The following is a 27,266-nucleotide window of genomic DNA, read 5'->3' on the forward strand; positions in this document are numbered from 1 at the left end:
AACCCCCAGACAAAGGGGGTGCTGTTGTAGTGTGGTGCCCTGACCTCTAACTTGCTGAAGCCAGGCAGCACATCTCAGACACCTCCTTGTAGCTACCCCTTGAAGAGGACCCCACTTCGGACCATCAGAAAACTGTCTCCAACACCATCACTGACCTCATCAACTCCGGAGAATTCTAATCAAACTCAGTTCCCCTTCCTGCACTGCTTGCTTCTACCTCCTTCCCAAAATCCACAAACTGGACTGTCTGGGTAGGTCTATTGTCTCTGTTTGCTGCTGCCCCACTGAAATTGCATCTTCATATCTCAATTCCATTCTATCCCACTTGGTTCAGTCCCTTCCCACCCACATCCACGATATTTCTCAGGTCCCCAATCTCCTCAGTAATTTTCAGTTCACTGGCCCTGACTGCCTCAAAGCTCTCTGCTTCTTTCTTGAAAAAAGAATCAACCAATGCCCCTCCACAGCCACCACCCTCCTCTGTCTGGTAGAACTGGTCCTCACCTTCAACAATTTTCCTTCGGCTCTTCCCATTTTATTCAAACTTCATAGTTTGAGGGTAGCCGTGGGCAACTGCATGGGCCCTGCTTTGCCTGCCTCTTGTTTACTACATAGAACAGTCAATGTTCGAAGACTTCCCTGGTAATACTCCCCAACTCTTAGACGCATAGAGTCATAGAAAAGTACAGCACAGAAATGGGCCATTCAGCCCATCCATTCTGTGCTGAGCCATTTAAACCACTTACTCCCATCAACCTACACCTCAGTGACCATAGCCTTCCATACCCCTACCAACCATTTACCTACTAAGCTTCTCTTAAAGGTTGAGATCGAGCTTGCATGCACCATTTGCGCTGGTAGCTCGTTCCATGCTTTCACCATGCTCTGAGTGAAGAAAACTTTCCACTTAAACTTTTCAGCTTCCCCCCTTAGTTCATGACTTCTAGTTTTAGTCCCACCCAATCTCAGTGGAAAAAGCCTATTTGCATTTACCCTATCCATACCCCTGATAATTTTGTATATCTTGATCAAATCACTCAATCTTCTACATTCCAAGGAATAACATCCTAACCAGTTCAATCTTTCCATATAACTCAGGTCCTCCAGATCCAGCAGCGAACTTGTAAATTTTCTCTGTACTCTTTCAACTTTATTTACATCTTTTCTGTAGGTAGGTGACCAAAATTGCATATAATACTCAAAATCAGGCCTCACTAACATGTTATACAACTTCAATATAACATCCCATCTCCTGTGCTTGATAGTTTGATCTATGAAGGCCAATGTGCCAAAAGCTTTCTTTACAACCCTATCAATCTGTGATGCCACTTTTAATGAATTATGGTCCGGTATTTCCACATCCCTTTGTTCTATTCCATTCCTCAGTGCACTAACATTCATTGTGTAAGACCTACCTTGGTGTGCCCTCCCAAAGTGCCACACCTCACACTTGACTGCATTAAATTCCGTATGCCATTTTTCAGTCCAGCTGGTCCAGATTGTGCTGTAAGCTTTGATAGTCTTCCTCGGTCCAGTACATCCCAGTATTGGTGTCATCCACACATTTGCTGATCTAATTAATCACATTATCATCCAGATCATTGATATAGATCTCTAACAACAAAAAACCCAGCACCAATCCCCATGGCACTCCACTAGTTACAGGCCTCCAGTCAGAGAGGCAACCATCTACCACCACTCTCTGGCTTCTCCCAGAAAGCCAATGTCTTATCCAATTTACTACCTCGACTTGAATGTTGAGCAAATGATCCTTTTTGACCAACCTCCCATGTGCGCCCTTATCAAATACTTTGCTAAAATCTATGTAGACAATGTCCACTGCCTTGTCTTCATCAACTTTTCTGGTAACTTTATCGAAAAACTTTAGTAGATTGGGTAGACATGACCTGCCATGCACGAAGCCATACTGACTATCAATGATTAGTCCATGTCTACCCAAATACTAATACATCCATCCCTTTAGAATATCTTCCAATAACGTTTCCACTACTAATGTCAGGCTCACCAGCCTATAATTTCCTTGTTTGATTTTAGAGTCCTTCTTAAACAGCGGAACAACATCAGCTATCTGCCAATTCTCTGATACCTCTATCGTTGTGAATGATGATTTAAATATTTCTGCTAAGGCCCTGACAATTTCTCCACCTACCTCCTATAGGATCTGAGGTAACAACACTTCAAGCTCCGGGGATTTAGCCATACTGACTTGCCTCATAACAGCAAGCTTCTCCTCCTCTGTATTTTGTGTCAAGTCCAAGGAGTTGATGTCATTTTGCCTCACTTCTATAGACACTGTGCTTGTCTCCTGAGTAAATAGAGATGCAAAAAATGCATTTAAGATTTCCCCCACCTCTTTTGTTTTCTGCTAGGGCCCTGACAATTTCTCTACCTGCCTCCCATAGGATCTGAGGTAACAGCTCTTCAAGCTCCGGGGATTTAGCCATGCTGACTTGCTTCATAACAGCAAGCTTTTCCTCCTCTGTATTCTGTGTTGAGTCCAAGAAGTTGATGTCATTTTGCCTCACTTCTATAGACACTTTGCTTGTCTCTTGCAATCTTTTTGCCCTTAACATATCTGTAGAATCGCTTAGGATTCTCTATCACCTTGTCTTCTAAGGCAACCTCGTGCCTTCTTTTAGCCTTCCTGATTTCTTTCTTAAGTGTTCTCTTACATTTCTTATACTCCACGAGCACCTCATTTGTTCCTACCTGCCTATACCTTCTACGCACCTCCTTTTTTCTTAAACAAGGCCTCAATGTCTCTTGAAGACCAAGGTTCCCTGTAACAGCTATCTTTACCCTTTATTCTGACAAACACATACAATCTTTCTACACTCAAAGTTTCACTTTTGAAAGACCCCCATTTACCAAGTACACCTTTGCCAGAAAACAGCCTATCCCAATCCACACTTGCCAGATCCTTTCTGATTCCATCAAAATTGGCCTTTGTCCACTTTAAAACTCGACCTAGACCTACATTTTGCATATTGATTTTGAAGCTAATAACATTGTGATCACTAGATACAAAATGTTCCCCTACATAAACTTCTGTCTCATTCCCTAATTGGTGATCTAGTATCACACTCCCTCTAGTTGGGATTTCCAAGTACTGATTCAGAAAACTTTCTTGAACACATTTGACAATGTGTTCCCCAGCTAGTCCCAGTCTATACATGGAAGGTTAAAATCACCTACTGTAACAACCTTATGTTTCTTGCATCACTCTGCACTCTCTACAAATTTGCTCCACCAAATCCCTCTGACTGTTGGGCAGTCTGTAATATAGCCCCATTAATGTGGCCATAACTTTCTTATTACTTGTACCAAGATGAGGCCACCCTCAGGGTGGAGGAGCAACACTTATATTCCATTTGGGTATCTGTAATCTGATGGCATTAATATCGATTTTTCCTTCCAGTAAAAAAATTATTCTCCCTCCCCCCTCCTCTATTTCCTGCTCTGACCTTTCGCATCTTCTCACCTGTCTATTACTTCCCCTGGGTCCTCTCTTCCTTCCCTTTCTCCTGTGGTCTACTGTTCTCTCCTATAAGAATCCTTCTTCTCCAGCATTTAATCTTTCCCACCCACCTGGCTTTCCCCATCACCTTCCAGCTAGCCTCCTTCCTCTCTCCCCACCTTTTTATTCTGGTGTCTTGCCCCTTCCTTCTCAGTCCTGAAGAAGGGTCAGCCCAAAACATTCACAGTTTATTCATTTCCACAGGTGCTGCCTGGCGTGCTGAGTTCCTCCAGCATTTTATGTATGTTGTTTTGCATGACACTGTCTTGTAATAACTTCACGTTTGATCCATTGTTCTATCTTATCACTTCTTATACTAAATTCTAAGATTCATAGTTTAGACTCAAATGCTATCCATATGAAGTTACCAGACTCATTCCTATTGGGGAGGGGGTAGTCTTCTCTGAGTTCTGAGCGGACAGTCTACTCACCAGTAGTAGTGGTAGTTCTGAGATGGTTGTTCCTTGGTTATTGCTCCCTATGTCACTGGAGTACTTCTTTTATAAGGTTTTTCTTCTTTATCCTTACCCCTGGCTAGTTTCATACTTCACATTTTCAGAATTCTATTTTCTTTTTCTTCCTTCATTTTATTTATTTCAGTTTTCATTAGTTTCCTGAATACATGAAAATCAGAAAAACCACGGATGTCATTTTATCTTATAAACTTTACTAGCTGTGTGTCCTATTTTCCCTAACTCCTTTAGTTTATTTTTTTATTGGGATTTTCTTTAACTAGTGAGTTTCTTCTCCACTTCCTTTGATGCACAAATTCCAGGTAAAGCTGTTGCAATGTGATTTTGTTCTCTGAAGCATGTTTCTTTGTCTTTAGGACTTTGGGGTATTGTAAACAACGCTGGCATACTAAAATTATTTGCTGAAGCAGAACTTCTCCCCATGAACGCTTATAAACATTGCCTGGAGGTGAACTTCCTCGGGGCTGTGGAAGTTACTAAAGTATTCCTTCCACTACTTCGGCAAGCCAAAGGCAGACTCATTAACGTCTCAAGCCTTGCAGGTGTGGTACTTTCATCAGTAATTTTGGTATCAATGTATCCAGACATAACATGCACTCCATTTTCCTTGTTTATAATCCTTTCCACGATATGCTAATACTGATAGAGGAGCTAGTTAGCCAGAAAACAATGTTGTTAAGGTGTCAATACACATTCTTAAGAAAAATTGCAAGATATATATAAAACCCTATGTTTTTAATCTCATGTTTATCAAAAAACCACATTTGCTAGTTTACAGTGAAATAATAAGAATTTGATTTAAGAATGGATCAATACTGTGGTAGGATTATAACTATATAATTAATAAGTACTTCTAACTGTGTTAAAAATACTTCAGTAAATCCTGTTGAATGTTATGTTGCTTTGAGATTCTGCAACACCACAAATGAAAATGTTGATGGTGCATTGATTGACTTGCTGTTGTATGTTCTGCCATTTCAGCTAGTAGGTTAATATTATTGCTGGGCTTTCTAGTGCAGCTTACAAAGTTTTTTGAAGACCTTTTGCTGACTCCAGAGTCAAGGAAACCTTCCATCCCATGTTGCAGGAATCCTTTCTGAATAATGTTGAACTGTAGCGGTGTGCTACACACAGCGCTGAAATAACGACACGCAGTTGGTGAGTTGCAGTTGCAAAAGAGATTTATTCAAACTTCGTGTCCTCGCTTTAAAGCCTTCCTGTTCCCGCCCTCCCCGGGCGGGAATGCTGTAGGGGGCGCATATTCACAGTCCCGTCCCGCGCGCGGGCTTTTCCCCTTGCTGGTGAAGCAGGGTTGGCGCCCTTTTTGGGACCGGCCTCAATGCCAGCGCTTGCCACTTTGTGAGCCGGTTCGAGTGTGCTGGGAAGTGGGTTGCCACATAACCCCCCCGGAACCGGCGATACACCCCCCAATGTCCTCAGTCTGGGTCGGTCCCTGTTTGGGAGGTCTGCCTCTGGGCCGTGGTGCTTGAATCTCGACCGGCTGTGCCAAGTCCACATGGGCCGGTTTGAGTCGGTCCACCGTGAAAACCTCCTCTCTCCCCCCAATGTCCAGCACGAATGTGGACCCGTTGTTTCTGATCACCGTAAACGGCCCCTTGTAGGGCCATTGTAGCAGAGTCCGGTGTCCACCCTGTCGCACAAAAACAAACTTACAGTTCTGCAGGTCTTTGGGTACGCAGATCGGGTTCTGCCCATGCTGTGAAGTGGGTATGGGGGCCAGGTTACCAAACCTCTCACGTAGTCTGCCCAGGACTGCTGCGGGTTCTTCCTCTTGCCCCCTTGGGGCTGGTATGAACTCCCCGGGGACGACCAGGGGTGCGCCGTACAACAACTCGGCTGATGAGGTGTGCAGATCCTCTTTGGGCGCTGTGCGGATTCCGAGCAGGATCCAGGGAAGCTCGTCCACCCAGTTAGGCCCTTTGAGGCAGGCCATGAGAGCCGACTTCAGGTGACGGTGGAAACGCTCCACTAGTCCGTTCGACTGTGGGTGGTAGGCAGTTGTGTGGTGCAGCTGTGTCCCCAAAAGGCTGGCCATAGCTGACCACAGGCTGGAGGTGAACTGGGCGCCTCTGTCGGAGGTAATGTGGGCCGGTGCACCAAAGCGCGATACCCAGGTTGCAATCAGTGCTCGGGCACAGGATTCGGAGGTGGTGTCGGTGAGTGGGACTGTCTCTGGCCATCTTGTGAACCGGACTACGATAGTCAGGAGGTGCCGCGCTCCTCGCGACACTGGCAGGGGGCCCACGATATCCACATGAATGTGTCGAAATGCCGGTGGGTGGGGTGGAACTGCTGTGGCAGGGCTTTGGTGTGCCGCTGCACCTCGGCTGTTTGGCAGTGCATGCACGTTTTGGCCCATTCACTGAGCTGCTTGCGGAGTCCGTGCCAAATGAACCTGTTGGCTACCAGCCGGACAGTTGTCCTGATGGAGAGGTGCGCTAAGTTATGAATGGAGTTGAAAATGCGCCGCCGCCAGGCTGCCGGGATGATGGGGCAGGGTTGGCCAGTGGTGACGTCACAGAGTAGGGTCCTCTCACCTGGGCCTATGGGGAGGTCCTGGAGCTGCAAACTGAAGACTGCAGTCCTGTAACTAGGGATCTCCTCGTCTGCTTGCTGCGCCTCTGCCAGCACTTCATAGTCTACCCCTTGGGACAGGGCTTGGATGTTAGGTCTGGAGAGAGTGTCCGCCACGACATTGTCCTTTCCCGAGACATGCCGGACATTCGTTGTGTACTCAGAGATGTAGGACAGATGTCGCTGCTGGCGGGACGACCAGGGGTCGGACGCTTTCGTGAACGCAAAGGTAAGCGGTTTGTGGTCCGTGAACGCGGTGAATGGCCTACATTCTAAGAAGTACCTGAAATGCCGGATTGTCAGGTATAGCGCCAACAGTTCCCGGTCGAAGGCACTGTATTTGAGCTCAGGTGGTCGTAGGTATTTGCTGAAGAACGCCAGGGGTTGCCAGCGACCCTTGATGAGCTGTTCCAGCACTCCATCAACTGCCGTGTTAGATGCGTCGTCTGTGAGGGCGGTAGGGACGTCCGTTCTGGGGTGCACTAGCATTGCGGTGTTTGCCAAGGCCTCTTTGGTTTTAACGAAAGCGGCTGCGGACTCGTCATCCCAGGTAATGTCCTTGCCCTTACCCAACATCAGGACGAACAGGTGGTGCATGATTCGGGCTGCTGAGGGGAGAAAGTGGTGGTAGAAATTCACCATACCCATGAATTCCTGCAGGCCTTCGATTGTGTTGGGTCAGGGGAAGTGGTGGGCCGCGTCTACCTTGGCGGGCAGAAGGGTTGCCCCATATTTAGTAATCCTCTGGCCCAGGAAGTCAATGGTGTTGAGCCCGAACTGGCATTTGGCGGGGTTGATTGTTAGGCCATATTCACTCAGTCGGGCGTAGAGTTGACGGAGGTGGGACAGATGCTCCTGACGACTACTGCTGGCTATGAGGATGTCCTCCAAATAGATGAAAGCGAAGTCCAGGTCGCGTCCCACCGCGTCCATTAACCGCTGGAATGTCTGTGCAGCATTCTTTAGGCTGAACGGCATGCGGAGGAACTCGAAAAGGCCGAACGGGGTGATGAGTGCCGTTTTGGGGACGTCCTCCGGATGTATCGGGATTTGATGGTATCCCTGGATGAGGTCTACCTTGGAGAAGATCCGTGCACCGTGCAGGTTTGCTGCAAAGTCCTGAATGTGCGGCACAGGGTAGCGGTCCGGTGTTGTAGCCTCGTTCAGCCTGCGGTAGTCGCCGCACGGTCTCCAGCCCCCTGTTGCTTTGGGCACCATGTGCAAGGGGGAGGCCCATGAGCTGTCAGACCGCCGTATGATCCCCAATTCCTCCATCCTCTTGAATTCCTCCTTCACCTGTCGGAGCTTGTCTGGGGGAAGCCTTCAAGCACGGGCGTGGAGGGGAGGTCCCTTTGTCGGGATGTGGTGCTGTACTCCGTGTTTGGGCATGGCTGCCGTGAACTGCATTGCCAGAACCGATGGGAAATCCACCAGGACTCTGGTGAAATCGTTGTCGGACAGCGTGATGGAGTCTAGGTGTGGGGCCGGCAACTGGGCTTCGCCCAGGGAGAACGTTTGAAAGGTCTCAGCGTGTACCTGTGTCTTCCCTTGCAGGTTGACCAGTAGGCTGTGAGCTCGCAAAAAATCTGCCTCCAAGAGCAGTTAGGCTATGGCGGCCAGTGTGAAGTCCCACATGAACCGGCTGGAGCCGAACTGTAGCTGCACCGTATGGGTGCCGTAGGTCCTTACTGTGCTGCCGTTCGCGGCCCTCAGGGTGGGACCCGGTTCTCTGTTGTGGGTGTCATAACTCGTCAGAGGTAAGACGCTGATCTCGGCTCCAGTGTCGACCAAAAAGCGGCGTCCCGACTGCTTGTCCCAGACATATAAGAGGCTATCCCGATGGCCAGCCGCCATAGCCATCAGTGGCGGCTGGCCCTGGCGTTTCCCGGGAAGTTGCAGGGCGGGCTACAGCGGCGGGCTTCTGCACTCCACTGCTGGTGGTAGAAGCACCATTGTTCATTGGTCTCCTCACCCCTGCCTCTGGGTTTTGTGGGCTCTGCTGCTGGGCCTGGTCTGGTCTGCTGTTGGGCGCGTGGCTTGGTGATCTGTGCAACGGATGCCCCACTCTCCTTCTTGGCTTTCCACAGCACGTTTGCCCGGGCTGCCACCTTACGGGGGTGTATCCAGAGAAACCGACCACATGCCAATCAACATTTGGTCCCTCCCAACTAATCAATGCACACCTAAATTATTGGTCACCTTAATTGGATTATCTCGCCCAGCCCCATGCTATAAAAGGTGAGACTTGTCTCTGGATCGGCCTCTCTTACAGACCACCTCATTGAAGGTAAGTGCATTGATTTATGCTTGGGAAGGTCTATTGTTTGTCCTGGTAAGGGAGCCGTGGCTATCCAAGGTCAAGGGGGATAGCTGTTGTAGTGCTTTTCCCTTGTTCTTTGTTTGTGTAACCGTACCCTGTCCCCACACTGCTTCCTGTGTATTGTAGTTGCTTGTGTTGACCCGACTTCCCCTTGTAAATAAATTCCTTATTATTAAAACTGTGTGTGTCCAGGCCTCTACTTTTGAGACTCAAAGAACCAGTTATTTTCCATCACAACAGGGGGTCACTGAAATCCGCGTCGGACAGCAGCAGGCGTATGTCCTCGGGCAGCTGCTCCAGGAACGCCTGCTCAAACATGAGGCATGGCTTGTGTCCTCCAGCCAGGGCCAGCATCTCGTTCATCAAAGCCGACGGGGGCCTGTCTCCCAAACAATCCAAGTGCAGTAAGCGGGCAGTTAGCTCGCGCCGTGAGAGTCCAAAAGTTCTCATGAGCAAGGCTTTGAATTCTGTGTATTTGCCGTCCTCCAGGGGCGACTGTATGAACTCCTCAACCTAGGTGGCTGTTTCCTGGTCGAGGGAGCTCACCACGTCGTAGTAACGTGTGGCATCCGAGGTTATCTGCCGAATGTGGAATTGGGCTTCTGCTTGCTGGAACCATAGGTGAGGTCGCAGCGTCCAGAAGCTTGGCAGTTTTAACGAAACCGCATGAACAGATGTGGCGTCATTCATCTCCGGTCCAAATATCGTTTGGGCCGTCGGGGTCACCAATTGTAGTGGTGTGCTACACACAGCACTGAAATAACAACATGCTGTCGGTGAGTTGCAGTTGCAAAAGAGATTTATGCAAACTTTGCGGCCTCGCTTTAAAGCCTTCCTGTTCCCGCCCTCCCTGTGCCGGAATGCTGTAGGGGGGTGGGAATGCATATTCACAGTCCCGTCCCGCGTGCGGGCTTTTCCCCTTGCTGGTGAAGCAGGCTTGGCGCCCTTTTTGGGACCGGCCTCAATGCCGGCGCGTGCCACTTTGTGAGCCGGTTCGAGTGCGCTGGGAAGTGGGTCGCCACAGCACTATCATTAGCTCCACTCTGCTCCATATAATCCTACTTCATCTGAGAGCCAGCGAGGAGATCAGCACTCCTACTCTATGTCACTGAAATAATAGCCCTTCACAGAATTAGAATTTTATTTCTTACATCCATCTCAAAACATGAGGGAGTAAAAATCTTTGTTGCATTCTATGATGAAAGTTCTTGACGAGGATTGCTTGGACCCATACACTGGAATATCTGAGGCTGGGATCGAGACACTGAGCACAAAACAAATGCTAGATGAAATCACCAGTAGGCTTATGATTGAGCGCTGAACCTATGTTCAGATCTTCCTTAAAAACTCAATTCTTGGTGCCCAAGATATACTTATCACTAACAGAAATGACCTACACCCTTAAAGAGGCCACACCAGCCATCCGTACTCCGGAAAGTTAAAGCATGTACATCTTGGAAGCTGGTGCGGCTGGGAGCATTTGATAATGGGACCTGCTCCCCTAAGGCTGACTCCCGATGCCCCTGGCAGCTCAGAGGGGTGGTGATGGTAACCGTGGATGTGAGTTGGATCCAGGATTTCTTTTTCCAGCACCCAGCACCTTCCCTCCAGTCTGACTACTAGGTATTGTCGAACACCTCGAACAGTACACAAGGCCAAAAGTCTTCTCACTGTGAAGACCTGCACCTCCTCGATAAACCCAGGTGGTGATGGGGCTGGTGGTGGAGAGTCTAATGGGCTGGTGCAGGCAGGTTTTAATTTAGAGCTGTGGACGTTGAAGTTGATCTTTAGGGACGTGGGGAGCTGTAAGGTTTAAGCCACCAGGTTTACTTTCCTCAGGATCTTAAAGGGACCAATGAACTAGGGTGCCAACTTTCTAGGTTCCACTCAGAGAGGCAAATCACGAGTGGACTGTTAGACTTGTTGCCCAGGCTGTAAGGTAGGACCCAAACTACTTCGGTTTGCCTTTGTCTCTGCTTCCTGGGTAGAGGCCAGCAAAATCTCTCTTGCCCTCATCCATTTCTTTTTGCTGTGGTAGACAAGATCTTCTACTGCAGGGACCCCAACCTGTGCTTCCTGTTCCGGAAGGAGAGGTGGAGGATAACCAAACTGGCACTTGGATGGTGACATTCCACTCACTGAGTGCTGTAAGGTGTTGTGGATGATGTCCATCCACATCAAATGGTCACAACACCCAACAAGGCCAGGCATCTCAGGGTACATTCTAAATTTTGTTTGGTCAGCTCCGTCCAGCTGTTGGACTGCAGATGAAACCCAGAGGAAAGGCTTCCTGTTGCCCCTATCAGTTTACAGAAAGCCTCCCAGAAATGTGATGAGAATTGTGGACCACGATCTGAGAAAATGTCCACTGGGAATCCGCGAACCCTGGAAACCTGGGCCATCTCTGCCACAGAAGATAGCTTCTCCAAAGCAATGAACCTGTAGGCTTTCGAAAACCGATCAACAATCACCATGTTGACAGACTTCCCCTGGATGGTGGGAGAGCCATGACAAAGTCCATGGAGATGTGTGCCCAAGGTCTTTTCCGAATGGATAGAGGGTGGAGGTGCCCCTGAAGTCGGGTACAGGGCTCCTTATTCAGGGCACACACCCTGCAATGCCTGCAAGCACTGCCGAACTTCTCTTATCTTTCCAAGCCGCCAGTACCTCCTCTTGGTAAATTCGGGGCTCCTGGCAATCTCTGGGTGTGCAGTACCTGGGACTGGGCAGAACTTGGGACAGACAGACTACCCCGAGGACCGTTCTCAGGAATCTACCCTTGTGCTTGAGCCCTGTGAACAGGAGCGTCGATTCCCCAATGAGTTGGCACTACAACCCTGACTTGGGGCAAAATGTGGTAGGCTGCTCCTCTCATTCCAGTTCATCAAACTGTCGGGACAGGCTATCAGGTTTCTGGTTCTTCGATCCCGATCGATAGGTCAGGATGAAATTAAACCAGTTAAAAATGCAAAGACCACCTGGCCTGCCTGGAATTCAGCCTCTTGGCCTCCTGAATATAGGACAGGTTCTTATGGTCAGTCTAAACGTTAAAAGGGCTCCTGGTGCTCTCCAGCCAGTAGTGTCATTCCTCCAAGGCTAACTTAACAGCAAGTAGCTCCCAATTCCTTCTGTCATAGTTCCTCTCTGAGGGGGGGATAGCTGCCTGAAGATGAATGCACACGGGTGCATTTTACTGTCTGAGATTGAGATACGACAGCACCTACTCCGACATGTGAGGCATCCACCACCTCAATGAAGGAAAGGTCCCGGACGGAAACTGTGGTAAACCACTGCTTGAGCTCTGCAAAAGGGCCCCTGGATGTCCGGACCGTCAGGAGAGCTGCTACCAGGCTGAAGTTCCTGATGAAATTCTGGTAGAAATTAGCAAAATCCAGGAACTGTTGGACCTGTTCGATATTGGATTGTGGTGGCCAGTCTCTGATGGTACAGTCCATCTTGTGATTACCATTAGAGATTATGAAACCCAAAAATTAAACAGTCGTCACATGAAACTCAGACTTCTCCAACTTGACGTAAAGCCCATGGTCTAGTAGCCTCTTTAAAAATATCCCTCACATGAGCAACATGCTCCTCCATGGACTTCGAGCAGATTCGGATATCATCCATCCAAGTAGATGAAGGCATACTTATGGAGAGTATTCCGGAGCGTGTCGTTTATAAAGGTTTGAAAAGTGGCTGGGGCATTGGCATAGCCAAATGGTATAACCTGTTATTCGTAGTGGCCTGTCAGTGTATTGAATGCCGTCTTCCACTCATCACCCTCCCCGATACAGACCAGATTGTAGGCACTCTGGAGAACTAATTTTGTGAATACCCTCACCCCTTGAAGCATCTCAAAAGCCGTGTTCATAAAGGAAGGTGGCAACGATTCTTGGTCATTATGCGGTTTAATCCCCTGTAATAAATGCACAGCCACAGACTCCCATCTTTCTGTTGTATGGAGAAGAAATCTACATTAGTGGGTGAGGTGGAGGGCTGAATGAAGCCCGTGGCAATACTCCTCCATGGTGCTTCTCTCTGGGCCTGACTCCGCAGAGGACAAGTACCGTGCAGCAGGTCTATGGCATGGTCCTAGGTTCAGTGCAGTAAGGCTCGAGGCCTTTCCTTGATGAAGATATTACTCTAAGTCCTTGTAAAAAGAGGGGATTTTGACTGGTTTGGTTGTTGCTATCTCCTCCGGACCTTCCTTCAAGGTTGACTCCTGAGTCTTCATTGGTGACAGGGGGTGATTCGACAGACATCAGAGTCCTCTGTATGGGCTCACAAAGTTTATCTGTGGAAACTGTGGCCAAATCAGAGTCTGACTCCCCATCTGTATCGGCAGCCAATGCCAAAGAGGCATTATGGAGGATTCTTGCATTCCTGGGAATAGGCTTCAAGGATCAGTGTAGAGACCTTGCGGCTGGTTCCCTTCAGCTTAGCGGTAAGTCTCCCAGACTACTCAGGCTTGGTCTTCTCTCCTAGAAATTCCCTTTTTCTAGATCCTGTGGGATTCTGACTAGATTGTGTCAGGAGCTGGCTAGAATAGCCTCTACGCTCCTGAGGACTGGGCTAGGTCTCTGGAAGGTCTCAGGTTCCCTTGTGCTGAAGCCTGCCCTTATAGGTTGCTAGTCACTATAGAGCCTGGGTATCAGAACACCATGCTGCAAACAAAGCCTCTTACAATGACTGGACCAAGCAATGATTCCCCCCTATCCCCAGTTCACAGGTGGTTATGCTGGGACAGCCAAGGGTACCTAAGGATCAGGGGTATGAGTGGAGAATCAATAATTGATTCTCATCTGCAATTCCACAGTCTTGCTGGATCTGTCTGGAGCCTAACAGTCAGCTGTCTACGACAGTTGTGGGCAAGGACTGGCTCAACTCTTGCAGTGGTATGTCGAACCAACGGGCAGTTTCTAAATCCAGAAAATTACCTGCTGCCCCCGAGTCCACAAAAGCCTTCATCAGCCTTACCCGAGGTGAACTCTGTCTTCAGTATGAAACCAGAATCCATGGCATTAGGTGTAATGGCTGCTACTGTAACAGTCCTCCCAACACTGGACAGTCTTAGCAGTTTCCCAGGTGGCTGCAGCTTCAGATATTCGGCCCACAGATGACCTGCTTCCCCGCTGTAAAAGCAGCAACCTTGACTTTAGTGCCAGGACCTCTCATCAGCAGAGAGTCTAGGGCAACTGGCCTGCATGGGTTCAACTGGATCTTGTGCAGGTGATGGCTGGTCATGGCCTGAGATTGGGGACCGGGCTTGGACCGGGTTCTTTTCAACCTCCTGAAGTTATCCCACTCTTGCTCAGCCAGATAGTTATTGAGAGGGATGGACTGGTCAATGAGAACCTCTAAGTTCTCTGCTGGCTCTCCCAAGGTGAAATCATTGCTTGGTCCATTTCGTTTTGAAGTCTGTGGCGGTATAGTGTGGCCAAGGCCTCCCCAGTCCAACTAGTCTCCTGGGCCAAGGTCTGAAATTTGGCTGGATCCGGCAGAGTAATGAAACACCTTCCTCATGGTGGCCTTGAACTCTTCCAAATCTGCGCAGTACTCTGACCTACACTCCCAGTGTGCAGTGACCCAGGACAGAGCTCTTCCAGTCAGGAGAGAGACAATGAAGGCCATTTTCCCACATTTCGAAGGGAACCGGGATGGCTGAAGTTCAAATATTAACAAACATTGAATGAGGAAGCCATGGCGAGAGCCCGGCTTGCCATCGAATCTCTCTGGCTCCGGAGCAGGACCAACTAGTTCTCCCTGGTGACTCTGGCTTCCTCCTTGCCAAAGTTGACCAATGGCTACTTGGTGGTGAGGAATCACCAGGCTCTTTCTGGGAATATCTTTGCTATAGCTGGTCACAGTGGACGATAAACTCTGATACCCCATTGAGCCCATGTTGGTCCGAATGTACTGTGACGACAGTCCTTAACAAGGATGGCTTGGACCCAAATGCTGGAGTATCCAAGGCTGGGATTGAGACATGGTCTCAAACGGGATCACGAAACAGAACAGAAAACAAACGCTAGTCAAAAAAATCTAGTAGGCTTATGATTGCGCACCGAACTGATGTTCAGGTGTTCCTTAAGTACTCATTTCTTGGCATCCAAAACATGCTTGTCAATTAACGGGAACATCTTACGCCTTTAAAGCGGCCACGCCAGCTATCCCTACTCCGGAGAGTTAAGAGTGTTTAAATCTCGGAAATTGTTGTGGTTGGGGTGTCTCGTAACAAGTCATCTTTCTTTAAACTTTGAATAGTTTTAGACCTTGAACACCATGTACATTTTCTGCTGAAGGAATTAACACGTCGAGGAGTCAGACATCAGGAAGAGCCGTGGTAGTAGGGGACTCCATAGTAAGAGGTACGGAAAGGGGTTTCTGTGGCGACAGGTGAGATTTAAATATGGTGTGCTACCTCCCTGGTGCTAGGATCCAGGACATCACGGACCGATTGCAGGGAATCCTCAAGGGTGAAGGTGAACAGTCAGAAGTAGTAGTACATGTCGGCACAAATGACATTGGGAAGAAGAGGAAGGACATTCTGCAGCGGGACTAAAGAGAACTCGGAAGAAGGCTGAAAAGCAGGACTTCCAGGGTGGTTATCTCTGGTTTGCTTCCAGTTCCTCGTGCTGGAGAGGGCAAGAACAGGGTGATAATGGATCTGAATGTGTGGCTGAGGAACTGGTGCAGGAAGCAAGGATTTACATTCTTGGACCACTGGGTTCTATTTTGGGGTAGGAATGAATTGTACAAAAGGGACAGGTTGCACCTTAATAGGCGGGGGACCAGCATTCTGGCAGACAGGTTTGCCACTGCAACACGGATGTGTTTAAACTAAGTAGTGGGGGGGGGGGGGGGGGAAGAGATGAACTGGAAATATAAGGATGGAGTTAAAGGGAAAGTGAAAATAAGAAAAGTTAAAAAGGACAACAGAATCAATGGAGTAGAAAGCTCAAGAAGAGATCATACAGTATGGCCAAGTGAAATAGGAATTGATATGAAAGGAGAGGGGAGTACCGAATTAAAAGTATTATATATGAACGCACGAAGTATAAGGAATAAAGTAGATGAGCTTGAGGCTCAGTTGGAAATTGGCAAGTACGACGTTGTGGGAATAACTGAGACATGGCTTCAAGTGGACAGGGCCTGGGAAATGAATATTCAAGGATATACATCTTATCGAAAGGACAGACTGACTGGCAGAGGGGGTGGGGTGGCTGTGTTGGTGAGGAATGATATTCAATCCCTTGCAAGGGGGGACATAGAATCTGGGGATGTAGAGTCAGTATGAATAGAACTGAGAAATTCTAAGGGCAGAAAGACCCTATTGGGAGTTATCTACAGGCCCCCAAACAGCAGTTTGGATGTAGGGTGTAAGTTGAATGAAGAGTTAAAATTGGCATGTCGCAAAGGTAATGATACAGTTGTCATGGGGGATTTCAACATGCAGGTAGACTGGGAGAATCAGAATGGTACTGGACCCCAAGAAAGGGAGTTTGTGGAGTGCCTCCGAGATGGATTCTTAGAACAGCTTGTACTGAAGCCTACCAGGGAGAAGGCAATTCTAGATTTAGTGTTATGCAATGAACCGGATTTGATCAGGGACCTCGAGGTAAAGGAATCGTTAGGAGGTAGTGACCATAATATGATATGTTTTAACCTACAATTTGAGAAGGAGAAGGGAAAATCGGATATGTCAGTATTACAGTTGAACAAAGGGAACTATGGAGCTATGAGGGAGGAGCTGGCCAAAGTTCAATGGAACAATACCCTAGCAGGGAAGACAGTGGAACAAAAATGGCAGGTATTTCTGGGAATAATGCAGAAGGTGCAGGATCGGTTCATTCCAAAGAGGAAGAAAGATCTTAAGGGGAGTAAGGGGCGGCAGTGGCTGACGTGGGAAGTAAAGGGCAGTATAAAAATAAAAGAGAAGAAGTATAACATAGGAAAGATGAGTGGGAAACCAGAGGACTGGGAAGCTTTTAAAGAGCAACAGAAGATAACAAAAAAGGCAATACGCCAAGAAAAAAATGAGGTACCAAGGTAAACAAGCCAAGAATATAAAGGAGGATAGTAAAAGCTTCTTTAGGTATGTAAATAGCAAAAAAATAGTTAAGACCAAAATTGGGCCATTGAAGACAGAAACAGGTGAATTTATTATGGGGAACAAGGAAATGGCAGATGAGTTGAACAGGTACTTTGGATCTGTCTTCACTAGGGAAGACACAAACAATCTCCCAGATGTAATAGTGGCCAAAGGAACCAGGGTATGGATGAACTGAAGGAAATTTATATTAGGCAAGAAACGATGTTGGATAGACTGTTGAGTCTGAAGGCTGATAAGTCCCCGGGACCTGATGGTCTGCATCCCAGGGTACTTAAAGAGGTGGCTCTAGAAATCGTGGACGCATTGGTAATCATTTTCCAATGTTCTATAGATTCAGGAACAGTTCCTGCTGCTTGGAGGGTGGCTAATGTTGTCCCACTTTTCAAGAAAGGAGGGAGAGAGAAAATGGAATTATAGACCAGTTAGCCTGACGTCAGTGATGGGAAAGATGCTGGAGTCAATTATAAAAGATGAAATTATGACACATTTGGATAGCAGTAGAAGGATCAGTTCGAGTCAGCATGGATTTATGAAGGGAAAATCATGCTTGACTAATCTTCTGGAGTTTTTTGAGGATGTAACTATGAAAATGGACAAGGGAGAGCCAGTGGATGTAGTGTACCTGGACTTCCAGAAAGCTTTTGATAAAGTCCCACATAGAAGATTAGTGGGCAAAACTAGGGCACATGGTATTGGGGGCAGAGTACTGACATGGATTGAAAATTAGCTGGCTGACAGGAAACAAAGAGTAGCGATTAACGGGTCCCTTTCGGAATGGCAGGCTGTGACCAGTGGGGTACCGCAAGTTTCGGTGCTGGGACCGCAGCTGTTTACAATATACATTAATGATTTAGATGAAGGGATTAAAAATAACATTAGCAAATTTGCTGATGACACAAAGCTGGGTGGCAGTGTGAAATGTCAGGAAGATGTTATGAGAATGCAGGGTGACTTGGACAGGCTGGGTGAGTGGGCAAATGTATGGCAGATGCAGTTTAATGTTGATAAATGTGAGGTTATCCACTTTGGTGGAAAGAACAGGAAGGCAGATTACTATCTAAATGGAGTCAAGTTAGGAAAAGGGGAAGTACAACGAGATCTAGGTGTTCTTGTACATCAGTTAGTGAAAGCAAGCATGCAGGTACAGCAGGCAGTGAAGAAAGTTAATGGCATGCTGGTTTTTATAACAAGAGGAATTGAGTATAGGAGTAAAGAGGTCCTTCTGCAGCTGTACAGGGCCTGGTGAGATCCCACCTAGAGTATTGTGTGCAGTTTTGGTCTCCAAATTTGAGGAAGGACATTCTTGCTATTGAGGGACTGCAGCAAAGGTTCACAAGGTTAATTCCCGGAATGGCGGGACTGTCATATGTTGAAAGATCGGAGTGACTGGGCTTGTATACACTGGAATTTAGAAGGATGAGAGGGGATCTGATTGAAACGTATAAGATTATTAAGGGATTGAACACGCTGGAGGCAGGAAGCATGTTCCCGCTGATGGGTGAGTCCAGAACTAGAGGCCACAGTTTAAGAGTAAGGGGTAGGCCATTTAGAACAGAGATGCGGAAAAACTTTTTCACCCAGAGAATGGTGGATATGTGGAATGCTCTGCCCCAGAAGGCAGTGGAGGCCAAGTCTCTGGATGCATTCAAGAGAGAATTAGATAGAGCTCTTATAGATAGCAGGGTCAAGGGATATGGGGAGAGGGCAGGAACGGGGTACTGATTGTGTATGATCAGCCATGATCACAGTGAATGGCGGTGCTGGCTAGAAGGGCCGAATGGCCTACTCCTGCAACTACTGTCTATTGTCAAATGCATCATGAGCCTGAAAAGTACAAGAGGGTCAGCAGATGCTGGAAATATGGATCAACACTTACATTTAATAATCACAACCTTTCCAAATGCACACAACATACAGAAATTAAAAATGAAAAACAGCAGAAATATGCTGAATTAAAAGAAGGACTTTGGAACATGAACAGGGTGTACATTGTCCCATAGGTAATATCTACAACAGGTATCATTGCAAAGTCACTGCACAATAGCATTAAGTAATTAGCCCTACTCAGCAGTATTTATAAATCTCGAGAAAGTTACAATACCATGCACCATGAAAGTAGTCTGGAACTTCCTAACAACTGAGCAATGAATATGCTTGGCTGTGCCCGTACCTCAAGTTTTACCAGCTTGAGCTGAGAAAAAAATAAGAATAAATAAGCAATAAGTATCAAGGACATGAGATGAAGAGTCTTTGTAAGTGATTCCATAGTCTGTGGGATATTAATTAAGTGAATTTGAGAATAGTTTTTAGTTTTATATAAAAATTAATTCTATCCAACCAAACTCTTGCAAACCAGAGAAGTGGTTATCCAGATAGTGCACTCAATTTATGATATTAATATTTTGGGACCTTAATAATTGTAGTGTTTTTTAAATTAAGCCTTTGGACCTTGATTCTAATGTTTGGCATTATTAAATATATGACTCTAAATATCTAATGCCTAATCTGACTTTGTATGACACAACGTTAAAAATTAATTTCTGAGAAAGCCCAGGCAAAGTTTCATAATGTCAAGACTTTTTCAAAGTTGTTCTGATCTGTCTCAATGCAGGAAGTGTACCAATCATGAGGTTTGCACCATATAATGCCTCAAAAGCTGCTTTAAGCATTTTTTCCAACACTTTGAGATACGAACTTGCCATCTGGGGAGTTAAAGTGGCCATCATCCAACCAACTCAATTCAAAACAGGTTAGTATTAACGTAGTGAGGGTTTAAGGCAGTGAAGATTCTGATTAATTCTGTGTTATCTAGAAATTCATTGCAGATCAGCAGGTCTAAATTCATGAGTCAAAGAGCAATACATCATGAATACAGGCTCTTCAGCCCTGAATCTGTTCTGCCCATCCAGTTATTCCCAATTTCCTGCATTCTGCCAATATCCCTCTAAGCCATGCCATTCCACATACCTATCCAAGTGCTTCTTAAATGATAGTACTGTGCCTGTCTCAACCACTTCCTCAAGCAGCTCGTTCCATATACTCACCACCCTCTCTGTGAAAAGGTTGCCCCTCATCTCTCTTTTAAATCTTCCCTCTCTCACTCTAAATCTATGCCCCCCCCCCCCTAGTTTTGTACTCTCCTACCCCAGGGAAAAGACTGTAACCATCCATCTTATCTATGATTCTCATAATTTTAAACATTGCTATAAGATTGCACCTCATTCTCCTTCTTAGGAAGATTAGTCTGGCCAACTTCTCTCTCAGTCCCGGTAACATCCTCATAAATCTTTTCAGTTTAGTCATAACTCTTCTATAATAGGGTGACCAAAATAGGGTGTACAGCATATTCCATGCATGGCCTTACCAATTACTTATTTGCATACAACTGCAACATAATGTCCTAAATCCTACAGTCGGTGCCCTGAATGATGAAGACCAGCATGCTTAATGCCAGTTTCACTACTGTGCTAACTGTGATGCTGCTTTCAATGAACTTGCACTTTTATAGGCCCCTCTGTTCCAATACACTCCCTAATGCCCTACCATTCATTGTTTATATCCTGCGCTAGTTTGACTTTAAAATACATCACTTCCTACTTAATCTGGAATGAAATCCATTTGCTATTCCTCAACGCACTTTCCTAACTGATCAAAATCCTCCTGTGATAATATTCTTCACCATCAACAACAGCTCTTAATTTCATATTATCGGCAAGCCTTGCGCATTCGCAACCAAAAATTGCAAATAGCAAAGATCCTAACACCAACTCCTGAGCACATCAGTCTCCAATCACCACCCTCTGCTTCCTACCTCCCAGCCAATTTTGATTTCACCTAACCAGCACTCCTTGGGTTCCAGGACCAGCCTATCGCAGGACCTTGCTGAACTTCAAATGGACTACATCCACTACCCTACCTTAGACCATAACACCATAAGACAAAGGAGAAGAATTAGGCATTTTATTGTTCATTAATAAAACAGAGAAGGTGCATACATTTTTGGACTTGAAAGTATTAATAGTGCTGAATTGCATCTGCCTAGGCGGAAACAGTGTTTGCCTAATGTACAATGCTTAATATTATATTTTCCTAAGCTGATTGAAAGCTTGTGTGACCAGACCTTCAAATGAATCTGAAGAATCTTTATGGCAGTTTGCCTAGCTATTTTCAGTCTTAATGTCATCAGGAAAGAAATATGGATGGAAAAGTGCAACTTTTCCAAGTAGTCACAAATCAACCCACTTTGCATTGGGAATTACAGCAAGCTTTATAATGTTTAACCTGATGGGCTTAGACCTGTGCTATGCTTCTAGTTTGATAGCACCCACATGAAGGTGGGGTTTTGGAGGATCGATTCAGAGAATTGATCGGTGGCTGACAGTGTGTAAAGGTGCGACCAGTGGGGAACTATTTGTGTGTCCTCCCTTGCCTGGGTGATAGTTCCACCACTGCAGAATGGTCGTATGTTGTATGGTCATAGTTGGTGACCACAACAGGACTGTGGGAGACAACGGGAAGATCGACGGTCTCTCTCTCTCTCTCTTCCCCCCCCCCCCCCACCTGAACTGAACACTCCATGATGTTTTAAGACCGTATTCATTTACCCCTAGGTTTGAAAGAGCCTAATTTTGGTTCCTATTTCCACACTTCTGTATATTTTATTGCTAACCTGTTTCATATATTTGCATTTTATAGTACTGTATTGCTTAGTTTACTAATAAACACTTTTAGTTACTAGTAATACCAGACTCCAAAGTATTTTCCATTTCTGCTGGTTCTTTAACCCGGGGTACGTGACAATGTAAATTACAAGATTTGCCAATTGGCAATCAAGTCAAGTCTACTCTAGGGCAGCTGATCCACCTGGACCAGATATAAGCTGCATCTAACAAGAAAATGACGCAGAAATGAAAAATCTCATGGTCAAATATGCAGGGCCCTCTCTCTTCTGTCTTGTTTGTGTGTTTTCACATTGTTATATTCATACAACAAGGAAACAGGCCCTTTAGCCCAAATGGTCATTGTCAAACAAAATAGCCTCTAAGCTAGCCCCATTTTCCCATTTCCTTCCTATCCTTTTCTATCCTATGAACCTTTTACCTGCCATCATTCCTCCCTAGCTCTGACCGAAAAACCCTCAAACATCATTATACACTCTGATTCTGTGCTTTTCAGTATTCCATGTTTTTAATACCTTTGACATCGACCGCCAATCCTTCATCCAGCAAGTGTCCAAGTTCCAGACCATTTCCTTTAACATCTTCAAATATCTCCATCATTTCATTCTTTTGATTCCTTTATGGGTTTCTCTAAAATCCTGTCATCATGACCAGGCTGTTTTTTTATTGATCTTTCTGCTGACTCCATTGAAGGGATTGGGAATAGGAAGGCTGTCGAGCCCAGGCAGCAGGGGCACTCAAATTAACTGTACACTGACCTCAGGTCCACAGCTTAATCAGATTAATCAGCATCTACAATGGGGCTGAAACTGGCTTTTGAGGCGAGAAACAATGGCAGGAAAAATGAAGCCACAGCTTTCTACCGAATGGTTCGACAAATCCTCTGTTCCCTTTGTGTCAGGTCTGATAACCTGAAGGTATTGGGAACCTGGTTCAGAGAAGCCAGGACACACATCCATTGAATGCTGAGTCTAGCGGGGTAGAAGGTGAAGAAAGTAGGAATCCTATCCTACACTGAAGAGAAGGAGAGAGAACAGAAGAGTCCAATGGTAATGATATCTGATACCTACACCAGAACAGCTCAGTGTTCGACATCATCATACTCTGAGTACTAATCAACAAGCTTCAAAACCTGAGCCTCCATACCTCCCTCTGCAACCGAATCCTTGACTTCCTCTTCAGGGGTCCAATTAGAACAGATCAGAAATAACGTCCCATATTGCTGACAATCGGCACAGAAGCTGCTCCAGGATGTGTGCTTAGCCCACTTTTCTACTCTCTTTACACTCATAACTACCTGGCTAGACACAGTTTAAGTACAATCTATAAATCTGCCAATGACACAGCTGCTGTTGGCAGAATCTCAGATGGTGACGAGAAGGTTTACGGGAGTGAGAGAGATTGGCTGGTTGAGCGGTGTCACAGTAAGATCAAGAACTGATTATGAACTTCAAGGGGGAATTCAGGAGAACACACGGTGGTTCTCATCAAGGTGTTAGCAGTGAAAGGATGAGCAGCTTCAAGTTCCTGAGTGTCAACATCTCTGAAGATTTATCCTGGGCCTATCATTCCTACTTTCCACCCTCCACCACCCTGCTTCACCAGCACAGTTCCTGCTACTAAATCCCACTCTAGTAATTCAACACCTCAATTTATATTTCCTTAAATTTGGTCACCCAAATTCAGTAACAATAAATACTTCCCTTCTGCAACTATCTTCCCATCCAACCTGTGTGTTAAAAGTGCAAGGAGATGAGCTCTGTATTGTCTTCAGTGTTCAAGTGGCATGGAGAATAAAAATTGTTGTGGCAAAAAATGTATATGAATGTTGGCATTTAAATCGTTCCATATCTTTTAGGGATTTTTGTTTCTTAAAATCTAGGAATAACTATTTTGGGTAAGTTAGTGATTTGTCTAGTTCTGCTGACTGGCTGATGTTATTTTTACATAGTACCACAGATGATGTACCACCTAAAATCTTCACCATTTTGTTTCTCCTGTAGGTATCTTTGGCACCATTGACCAAAGGAACCAACAGTACACGGAACTCTTGCAGCAGCTCTCTCCTGAAGTTAGAAAAGATTATGGTGAAAGCTATCTAAATTCACTCAAAGAACTGTACACTTCTGTTCAGGGTGATATACCTCAAAGTCTGCAACCTGTTCTGAAGGACATAGTCACTGCACTATTGGCAAACAACCCCAGAAGGTTATATACACCTGGGTCAGGTGCATTCTTGATCCCATTAATCTACCACAATGCTCCCACCTTTATCTCTGATTTTTTTATTTTTCAGCAATTTAACATGATTCGGAATATACCAGATGGAGCTAAACCAAAAGGAGTCTGTCAGTAGCTGACATCAGCCCACTCTACAGTAAGCACAGATCTGTACCTTCTACTAAGAAAGCAATTTTTCCCTACATCTATATATTTTAAGTACACAAAATCCTGAGCAAACCAGAGAGATTTGCTCCATTCAACAGCCAGTTCCCAGAGGCTTTCTTAAATGGCTGTAAACTGCCTACAACATTCCTCTAGTGCCCGTTACCGTGGCCTCAGAAGAAAAAGGCTCCCTGAAAATTAACCAGAGTCCCAGATTCTTGTATGCTTGCTTTATATCCAAATAACAGATTTCCTAATTTCAACTCCACAAATTAAAAATATCTTGCAGCTTGGTTAATAGACTATGAAACTTTACTATGCAATTCACTGAATACACACCTGGAATTAATAATATTTTGTTCATTTCAAATGAATATGGTTATTTGATTATGCAGAAAAATGGTTTTACAAGTTAATTGTATATTTTACACATTGTATAATCTTTCCTAGACATAGTAATGAAAGTAGATTTTTAAAGGCTAAGGGAAATATTTTGACGTATTTAATCTCTTGTCATCAGGATTATTTTTCAATGTAACTAAAATAATTACTATTTGTACTGTAATTCATTATCTAGGTGATGTTGCTTTGATGACAAATCCATCATCTTTTTCACAGTTGCTTAAGAAAATAATTTGCTATCAAGCTCACGCCTGTTAATATTTAATTTTACAATGTGAAAGACAGAACAGATACAAAACTCAGTAGCCAAAGAAAAAAAATTGATCCTTGGACCTGCACGAGATTTTATGATGGCTGTCTAGTATCTAGAATCGGTGCTAAAACAATGTTTTAAAATAGAAAGTGAAACAACACCTCACACTCCAGGACTATCAGTCCTGTGGGTAGACGGTTAAGAAACAGAAGTCAATGAATGAAGATGTACAGCAAAAAAATGAAATGTGGAGAAACTATTTTATGTCTCGGGCACTTTGGATCTGCAACACACTGCCAAAGATAATGGCAGAGGCACATTCAATTGGGTTCATACAGGACCTGGTTGAGTAGACAAGATTTGAAGGAATATGTAGAGAAGATTGGGAATGGATCTAGTTGGATTGCTCTTCCATGAAGCAGGTATGGACTTAGTGTTTCAAATATCCCCAACCATCCTGCAATGAATCCTGCAACTATTCTGTGATTCTGTATACACTGTGAACTTTGCTTTATTTTAAATTAGCACTAAGGAACACAGGGTTTTTTTTTAACATACATTCTATAAAAGAAATGTTTCCATTCTAGCCAATCTTGATCTCAGGTCTCAAAAGATATCACATGGAGCTTCTGATGTAAATCTAGCACTGGTACTAACCACAATGGAGTTTGTTAATAATCTCTGCTCATGGAACACGCTTGACTTCTAGAGAATTTCAAATCACTTTAATTGGATCTGAGAACAGGCTCATTTATTACCCCTCCTCTTGTTCACTCAGGAAAATTTCCCTTATTGAAATTTCAGTACTGTTTCACCTTTAGTTTTAGTGGGATTTAACATGTTACTTTAGTTTTTATTTCTGTGTTGTCAGTGAGCAAGCAAACTTACCAAATACTATGTATAGCTAGGGTGCTTAAGACTTTTGCACAGTACTGTATTTGTCAATGTGGAGCAGAGAGTGAGTTTGTAAATCTGGCGGGAGCAAAGGATGTTGAGAATAGTGAGGGTGGAGTGCCACAGGAAGGGTGGCAGAGAAGGGGTGCCAGGGTTGGGCGGTGATACAGATGCAGGCACACCCAGCTCTGAGACACCAGGCAAGATAATTTGATTCCAACCAATTGGTTTATTAAGCATTACAATATGTCACTCTGGTGCTTTCTGCTCCCTTCCCCTTTTCCCAACCATATTTCCCCTCTCCCTGCCCCCTTTCCACTCTCAGACATTCAGTCCACAATAGAGACCCATATCATATCCAGATTTACCAGATCGTTTTGCGGCTGCAGTATAGTGCAATACATAAAATTACAAAAGTACTGTGTGAAAGACACTTGCACAGTACCAACTGTTTGCAATCAAATAACTGCCTGGTGTCTCAGGGTGGGTGTGTCTTCATCCACACCACCCCTGTCCCTGGCATTCCTTCTCAGCCACCTGTCCCACATCTCTCCTGCAACACTCCATTCTCACCATTCCCAACATCCTTTGCTCCTGCCAGATTTACAAACTTGTTGTCTGTTCCATGCTGACAAATGCAGTATTATGCAAAAGTCTTAGGCACCCTAGTGATATATATGTGCCTTAGACTTTTGCACAATACTGTATTTAAAAGTGTATCAAGATTTTTCAAAACTGGATGCATGAACTGAGGGACAATCTCCAATCATGTTTCTGTTTTCAGTACATCTTGATGTACTTTTGTCGTTTTCCTTTGGGTTTTTAACAGCACATTTATAGTGGCTTCTGGAATACATTTTCTGATGAGTCTGACCTTTGTTGACTCTTATGCAATAAGTGTATGTCTTTGAGAAAATTGACTTAAAAATTTTATTTGACTGTGTATCTGTTTTAAGTTTTAATTTGCATACAGACCAACTAACTCATTTTGTGGGGTACTAAATAAATTACTTTTACAATGGAGAATTAGGATTGGATTGAGAATTCTTCTTCTTTTGTGTATGTTCAATTAAAGTAAAGCTTCATATAAAATACTTTTACCTGAGGCGGTATTGCAAAATTCTGCATATATTTCTTAGTTGAAAGTGGCTAATTGTGGTACGCCAACTGACATTGGTAAGCACGAGACAATTCCACATTCAGCCTTAGTATTGACAGTGGTTGTTATATTGTAGTTACTGGTCTTAAATCTTAAATGTGATGTGCAGCTAGCTGACGGTTATATAACAAACAATGCATTATGTTATGCTTCACATCAACAGAATCCAGTGACATCATTGGAGCTTCTCCAAGATGCCACTTAGGAAACTCTAAGGAATATAAGGAAATATTACATTGCAATTTTTACAGGTCTTTTTAGGTGCAGGTCGGTCAGGCCAGTCTGTTGGAAACTCACTGCAGGCTGTGAATATTGACTTTTAGAATATTCTGGTTCACATTGCCAAAGTGATTTGTGTTGCCACTGTCTTACCCAAGTTGTACCAGTGCAAATAATAGCACGGTGACTGCAGCATAACATCGAAGCTGAAAATGCTGGAACTACTCAGCAGGTCC

At 45.2% G+C, this 27,266-nt stretch overlaps 1 protein-coding gene across 1 annotated transcript in view; it reads left to right on the plus strand.

Moving 5' to 3' along the window:
- The window catches only part of hsd17b2 (hydroxysteroid (17-beta) dehydrogenase 2), a 42,381-nt gene extending 16,136 nt beyond the window's left edge, over positions 1-26,245 (plus strand). Inside the window, exons 3-5 of the mRNA XM_073070316.1 lie at positions 4,368-4,553; positions 19,651-19,788; positions 23,722-26,245. Of these exons, the coding sequence (XP_072926417.1) occupies positions 4,368-4,553; positions 19,651-19,788; positions 23,722-24,074 (677 nt within the window). The 3' untranslated portion in view covers positions 24,075-26,245. The remainder of the gene's footprint in view (positions 1-4,367; positions 4,554-19,650; positions 19,789-23,721) is intronic.
- Positions 26,246-27,266: the final 1,021 nt, after the last annotated feature.

This window comes from Hemitrygon akajei, chromosome 17 (assembly GCF_048418815.1).
Source record: "Hemitrygon akajei chromosome 17, sHemAka1.3, whole genome shotgun sequence".
Classification (NCBI taxonomy): domain Eukaryota; kingdom Metazoa; phylum Chordata; class Chondrichthyes; order Myliobatiformes; family Dasyatidae; genus Hemitrygon; species Hemitrygon akajei.